This window comes from Humulus lupulus, chromosome 9 (genome assembly GCF_963169125.1).
Source record: "Humulus lupulus chromosome 9, drHumLupu1.1, whole genome shotgun sequence".
NCBI lineage: Eukaryota > Viridiplantae > Streptophyta > Magnoliopsida > Rosales > Cannabaceae > Humulus > Humulus lupulus.
In genome coordinates this window covers 42,295,519-42,303,402 of record NC_084801.1, presented here as the reverse complement: position 1 = coordinate 42,303,402, position 7,884 = coordinate 42,295,519, and the positions used below count along the sequence as shown (strand labels likewise).

At 34.7% G+C, this 7,884-nt stretch overlaps 1 protein-coding gene across 1 annotated transcript; it reads right to left on the bottom strand.

Moving 5' to 3' along the window:
• Positions 1-4,502: 4,502 nt before the first annotated feature.
• LOC133799653 (uncharacterized) lies at positions 4,503-5,319 on the bottom strand. Its single transcript, XM_062237650.1, has 2 exons — positions 5,014-5,319; positions 4,503-4,790 (listed from the first exon to the last, which is right to left on the bottom strand). The coding sequence occupies exons 1-2, from the start codon at positions 5,317-5,319 to the stop codon at positions 4,503-4,505; spliced, it is 594 nt and encodes a 197-aa protein (XP_062093634.1).
• Between the last annotated feature and the right edge of the window lie 2,565 nt (positions 5,320-7,884).

Sequence of the window (7,884 nt, the reverse complement as noted above, 5' to 3'; positions counted from 1 at the left end):
TATTATCAAATTAAATGTTCAATCTTCTTCAAGTTTGTGAGATGATTTTTCTTTAATCTTCAATCTTCTTCAACTTGGGTGAGAAGAAAAAAAAAGTGTGATAAATAACATCACTTTCCAAAGCTTCGTGAGAAGAAAAAAGTGTACTTGACCATTAAATCTTGAAACAAAAAGAAAACAAACAAAACAAGTTAGAATACTAAAATTACACTTTAAATTATGTTATAAAAATTATCCTACAATCTACCTAACACCCTCACTCACTCACTCACTCACTCTCTCTCTCTCGTTCTCACTCCAACACCATCACTCTCACTCTCTCGTGATGGTGGTGGATGGTGAAGGCAAAACGCTTTGAGAGGGATGACTTTGTAGTGAAGGCAAAGGCAGATGACTTCATGGGGTTGGTTTCACAAACTCGGGTTGTCATCAACGGCGGTAGTGGGATTCGACTAAGTGATGTCGAGGGTAGTAACAAGCCAAGGGTAATGACAGGCGACGAAGGTTTCTTCTTACCTTCTCTATTTTATAATGTTATTAGTTTCAAGAGTTTAATTTCTAGATTTTTTTCTGCTTTATTTCTCAAATCTTAGGGTCCACAACAAAAAATTGATTTATAAAGGCAGTCAACAGGCTTGGGATGGAAGATTGTGGACTGTAATTTTTGGGTCATAATTCTGTTTATGGAATTTTTGGGTTAGTTTTTTTTTTTTGTTATGATTGTGTTTATGGATATTTTTTTGTTGTTGATGGTGGTGTCGTTATGACTACATTCATGGATTATAATTTTATTTTTGTGTTATTTTTGTTCAGAGCAAAACATATCTATTTTGTTTTTTTGTTATCATCTACTATTGTGTAAGGTGGTCATGGTAGCAATGCATAAAGTGCATATCTAGTTTTTCTTTTTTGTCTATTGATACCAAAACTACCACCTAAGGTGTCACCGATTCTAGTGTCAATTTTTCCATTGACGCCTAATACTTTTAGCCACAATATTTTACTAACACGAAAACTAGCATTCTCCCCCATTCCCATTCCCATCCCCATCCCCATCCCCATCCCCTCTTATTCTTCTTATTCCTCTTTTTTTTTTCAATGGTTAACAACCTCACTCACCCATGTCTTCTTCTTTTTCTTCCACAGTCGACCACTATCATCATCCCCCAAACCATGTTGCCCCACTCACTGCTAACCCGGGGAAAATGAAAAATCTAGTATCTTTTGTAATCTTTCATTACATATCTAGTTGTTTTATGTAATATAGTATTTCAGTAAACTTTAGTTACATATCTTGTTGTTTTATGCAATATAACTTCTTCTGTAAATTTTAGTTACAAAAAATGTCGAACTAAAATCACAAATTAGTTATGTAAACTTTAGTTGCAAACATGTATTTCTTAGTTGCAAAATTAGTTCTATAAATCTTTGTTACAAACAATGTGCTTTTAAGTTATGAATTAGTCTGTAAATGTTTTTATCTTTTTCATAAATGCTCTTTCATAATATTTGTTTTTTGTAAATATTTGTTATAATTTTGCCACTTTATATTTTTGTAAAATGCTATACATGTATTTTTGTAATTATTTATCCCAATCATATTTTTTTTTTTAAATTATCAATTGCATGCATTTTTACAAATTTATCATGTTTATAACCATTGGAGGACAATCTAATAAAGAGTTTGCTCATTTTGATGTAAAAGAAAAAAATACCATATATTGTTTGATTTCTATTACAATAACTAATTTCAAATTATCAATTATTCATTCAATTTCTCTCCTAAATATATATATTTATGTATATAAAATAATAATTTTTTCTTTCAAAAAGTTAAATTTAAAAAATTACAAAAAATATCAAAATATATAGAAAAAAAATACTTTATTTTCATCAATGTTGAGGCATAAGAAAATGCCAACAACAATGTTCGAAAGAAAATACAGTATTTTAGCAAATAAATAAAAATAAAAAAAGCAATTATAAAATTTAATAAAGCTTTTATGTGGTTCGATGATGGAATAAGCCTATGTGCACAAATTTTTTTATCATTGAGAGAAGAAGAATCAAAGAAACAGAGTTGATAAATTTTCTCCTTGGTCTAATTTGAGTTTCAATATTGGCAGAGTATTGGTATATAGCAAAGATGTGTTGCGTGCATAAAACATTATTCATCAATTTTTATGGTGGAATTGATATAACCTACTCTCCCAAATAAAAGATTGGGTTAATTCCCTACTGTTACAATCCAAATATTTATTAATATACATGAAGACGAAAAGTGGTTTGAATACAAAATAAATATGAAATTAGACTTATATTTTTATGCTTTCACCAATTTAGTTGAAATCATGACCATCTACAATGCAAGATGTAAATTTTGTCGCAAATTTGACACAAAAAATTAATGAACATTATATTTGGCTTAATATTTACAATTATACACCAATACACAAGATGTAAATTAAGTAATAAAGTCAACAATTCATTTGATATTTATTGATAATATACAAAAAATAATCTTTTTTACATTTGTTATTGTAAAAAAAATAAATAAAAAAAGTAATATGGTTAGTCATTAATTGTTGATTAATAAATTAGTGGCAATATGGTAAATAAAAAAGTGATACTTATTGTTGTGCCAAATTTGGTTCATGCTATATCTTGTGCTAAATTTGGCACAACTTTTACCATGTTCCGAATTTGGCACACTTTTTAGAACATTATTTGAGTGATACTTTTGTTAAATTGTGCTAAATATAACAATGCACCACATTTTGGCACTCCATTGGAGATGCTCTTAATCTCTTAATAAATGGTTGGTTTTCAGAATTTGTATAATAAAATACATAATTAATAGCCTTTAATTACGCATCTACTATAGGTAATTTTTTTCCCTTGCTCCCTTCTCCTTGGACCCGAACCGTATGAACACTTCAAGAACATTAATTAAGTGTTCTTCTTCTTCTCTCGCTCGGTCTCTCTCTAAGATTGAATGTGGCTCTAATTCCCTCTCATTCAACCCCTAATAAATTCCCATCAACATTTCTACATATTTTCCCACCAAGCATGTGTGTGTGCAGCTGAACACACTATACATTTATCCAAAATAATGCATTAAAACAATAGCTTAAAAATGATTAAAAATAAACTATGGTCTAAGCACCAAATAATGCAATTTTAGTTTAAACTTATGTCTATGATTTTATGTGAGTCATTTCAACATAAAATCATGACTTTCATCTCATAAAATACCACTTGAATTATTTATAGACTCTTAGTGGATAAATCACAAAATCATAGTCTAAAATGATTCTATGATTTTATGTGGATTCAAATAAATAAAATCATATACTAAAATTCTTTAAAAATTTCCCAAAATTTTCTTCTGACCCAAATTAAAATTCTAAGATTATTCTAGGGATTTTCTATAATTATTCAACTCAAATCTAGCTAGTAAAATAGATATTTATCAACTCTATATATATTTCACATCTAAGTCTCAAACTATGGTCTAAAGCGATCAAATCACATTTCTTTAATTAAAATGATATTCACCAATTATTATTTTCATTATTACTCTTACACTTAAATAAAATTAATTCACAAATAATTTTACATAAAACAAAACAAAAAAAGGACCAAGTTATTACACCCTTCCCATCTTAAAAGAATTTCATCCTTGAAATTTTACTTACCCAAACATCTCGGGATACTTCTCGTACATGTCATCCTCCAGCTCCCAAGTAGCTTCTTCAACCACACTGTTGCTCCATAGGACTTTAACTAGGGGTATTTTTTTAGTTCTCAACTCTTTGATTCCCTGTTTTAGTATTTTAATTGGTTTAGCTTCATAACCTAAGTTTGGTTGTAGCTCCAACGGTTCATAACTAAGCACGTGGGGCTGATCGAATACATACTTTCTGAACATGGAGATATGAAACACATTGTGGGTACTGGCCAATGCAGGATGTAGAGCTAAGCGGTAAGCCACTGGACTTATTCTCTTCAGAATTTCAAAAGGACCTACACATCAGGGCTTAACTTCCTTTTTTTCCCAAATATCTTGACACCTTTTGTTGGCGAGACTTTTAAGAAAACTTTGTCTCCCACTTCGAACTCAATGTTCTGCCTCTTGGCATTGGCATAGCTATGTTGTCTACTCTGAGCTGTGAGCATATGCTTCCTTATCCTTTCTATAGCACCTGTATCCTCAAGCACCGATTCTGGCTTCGTTAGTCGCCTCTCTCCTTTCTCATCCCAATTAAGGGAGAGCAACACTTCCTGCCATAAAGCATCTCATATGGGGCCATTCTGATGGTTGCTTGGTAACTTATGGTACAAGTACTCTTTCCAAGAACCCTTGAATTCTAAGGCGCACGCTCGCAGCATATCTTCTAGTATCTGGATGGTTCTTTCTGACTGTCCATCGTTTGCGGGTGAAAGGTTGTACTGAGCTTCAACTGCGTACCCATTGCCTCTTGCAAGATTTCTCAGAAACCTTATGTGAATCTTGGGTCTCTATCTGAAACTAGAGATATTGGTAAACCATGGAGTCTGATTATCTCTTTCATGTATAGCTTTGCAAACTGATCCATAGTGTATGTCATTTTCACCGGAATAAAATGAGCTGACTTACTAAGGCGGTCCACTACCACCCAAACGGCATCGTGATGCTCTATAGTCACTGGTAGGCCAACTACGAAGTCCATAGTGATCTTTTCCCATTTCCATACTGGTATTGGTTGCGGTTGCAGTAACCCACCGAGTCTTTGGTGTTCTGCATTCCCCTGTTAACAAACCAAGCATTTGGCTACGTACTCGTATATGTCCCTCGTCATTCTCGGCCACCAATACATGGACTTAAGATCTTGGTACATCTTTGTTGCGCTTGGATGTAACGAATAAGGCGTTGGGTCTGCCTCTTCAAAAATCTTATCCTTGATCTCCTGATCACTAGGCACACAAACTTTGCCCTTATAACTTAATATATGTCCTTCCGACATTGTGAACTTTCCATTTTTTCTCCTCTTGTAGCAAGGCTTCCTGCTTAACCAGAATGTTATCCATTTTTTTCTTTTCATTAATATCTTCCAAGAAGTCTGACTGCAATGTGAGACTGGCAAGCTCGCCTGTAACTATTTCTATCGTGGCTCTCACTATCTCTTTCTGTAATGATGCTTCCACCATTCCTAGAGTTGCAACAGTGCCATAACTTTGCCAGCTTAAGACATCGGCTACAACGTTAGCCTTTTCGAGATGATATAGTATCTTGCAATCACAATCTTTAACGAGCTCGAGCCACCTCCTTTGCCTCATGTTTAACTCCTTTTGAGTGAAGAATTACTCCTTTCGAAACCCTAACTAAGAAACATGCAACAAAAGGGTTAGAGAGAAAATAACAAGAACCAACAAAACTCTCTGCAACAATGAAATGATTAGCTCAACTACCTAGACCCAAAACCGACCAATATATATAAGCAGGTAGTAATTCTAACAAAAACCCCTAAAAACAAACTGAACAGAATTAGTTTAACCCAAGCTGAAAAATGAATCCTACATGGGAAATGAAACCACGAAGATCCTAGGATGCAACCAATACACAACTCAGATGCATCTGGGATCATGATTTTCCAAATAATAATACTTGCATAAAAACATGGTTATTACAATCTCCCCCTTTGAAAATTATGATCAATGAACCAAACAAAAACTCAAACTAACAGTAACCAATAACAGAACTAAACTAATAGAAACAAAGTTAGGTGAGCAAAGAATAATTGTTCAACAACACCACTAGACCACCATGCCACAATAGAAAGTAACAAAAAAAAATTCATAAAAGTAACAAAAAAAATGACAACGGAATACACTAATTTCTCCCCCTTAGTGATCATAATCAAGATCCATTGGTCTTCAGTCGATATATGTTCTTCATAGATGGCCTTTGTGGAATGAAAAAATCATCTGGGGACGACTGAGATTGCTCCCCCTTGGTGGTAGACTCCCCCGGAGTTTCTTGAATGAAGGGGCTACTAGCAGGCACAGTAGCATCAGGAATAGTACCTGTCACAGATGGAGAGACGTGTTTTTCAGATGGAACTGGAAGACCATTTTGAACAGGAGTCAACTCAACAACTTTAGAAACCTCCCCCTCAACTCGAGCAAAAGAAACAGCAGGAGCAGCATTACATACCGAACCTCAGCATCATCTTGTGGAGGAGGAGAATTTGTGTGAAAATGAGGCCTTGGAACACTGATCAAAGGAAAAATACTATCATAATGAACAGTTGAAATCATCATAGCTTTCACCTTCATGACTTCTGTGTACATTGACTTTTCAAAGGCTTGTTAACGAATTTGATCTTGGGCATATTTCTGCATAAAAATTTGGAACTGAGCAGACATATTAGCCATAGTATCATAAGAAGAAGCCTGCCAGCTATATAGTGTAACCCCTTTTGACTCTTTATATTTTGGAATTGGAGGCACAAAAGGCTTGGAAGACACTGGCTTGAATGACTTGTCAACAACAGGCACAGGAACAAATGTATCTTGACGAGTTATCACTGGATTTCCTCCCTAAGGCAGACGATGCACCAGACATGGAAAATGCAAAAATAAGCGTCTTCTTGAGGCACAAGCTGCACTAAAGATCTTCTCAAAGATAAGGGACCCCAAATCTATAGACACCCTAGTTCCGACAACAAATATAAAATGGCCAATTTTAGGGGTGACCGTAGAAAGGTGACAATTGGGAAACTAATTTGATAGAGCCACCCGATGAATCACTGTATAAAAACATGTCATGGTCGTGACAGGGAAATCACTAAAAGTCCACTGGAATTGTGGATTTCCTGTAAGCTCAATACCAACAATTATCAAAGAGAGTGCATAATCATCATGATTTTTAGGATTAGTGAGCAATGGAATTAAAGCACGACATGTGGTGGATGAAGTATACTGCAACCTAGTCCTTCTAACATATGCAGTGAAAGGATGAGGATTAATTTTGTCAAGCATATTACTTCGTAAATTTGAATAAAATTCCCTGACAAAGTTCAGGTTAGTCATCTTCATGTGAGAAACTATACGCAACCAACCCCTAGATTCTAAAAAAGCATGAACTCTAGGAAAATCCTGAACCACAATAGAACACTTAAGCCATAATTTTCTAAAGGAAATACTACTCTAGAAAAACTTACGAGTGGACTAAGAAATGAAAAATGTTTGCATGTGCTCAGGATCCACAATAGAAGGAAAAAAAGAATGATGAGATCGAGATGAAACTTCAGAATTAGAAGATGATGACTTAGACTTAGAGCTGGAAGGTTTTGATTTGTGTTTTTATAGCTTTGGCCGCAAATGGTTTTTCCGAGATTGAGTTTTTTCCCTTTTGGGCCACGTGTTTAGATGTGGAGGGAGATGTGGAAGCTTGAAGTGTAGATTGAGATGATATGGATGGGGTAGTGGAGGATCTAGTAACACACTTAGGCAAAGAGGATGTAGCAATGGAGCGTTTACCTTTCTTCTTGGTTGAAAAACAAAGACACACCAAGCGACTTGACAGACTTTGATAGAGAGGCAACACCAGATGGAGAGGAACTCCGATCCGATTGAGCTGGATTTGGGAATAGGTTGACACCAAATTTTGGAGGTTGAGACAAAAATGTTGGGGGGGTACCTAGAGGGAACAGAGGCCAGCAGAGATGGAGTGTTTGAGGTAGCCATGGGAGCGTCTCCGCAGATTTTTGACCTTAGGGTTTTTCTGAATTAAAAAAAATGAAGAATCACACCAAAAATAAGGCTCTTATAGAAAAATATACGACACCCATAATGAAGTTTTTGGCACAAATATTTAAACAAAACAAACAAGGCCCTCTT

Bases quoted from the DNA above. Each gene is read 5' to 3' on its own strand.
- LOC133799653 (XM_062237650.1), bottom strand. From the start codon at position 5,319: ATGAGGCAAAGGAGGTGGCTCGAGCTCGTTAAAGATTGTGATTGCAAG. The intron at 4,791-5,013 runs GTTCACAATGTC...GTTTGTTAACAG, and splicing joins AAGAGGAGAAAAAATGGAAA to GGGAATGCAGAACACCAAAG.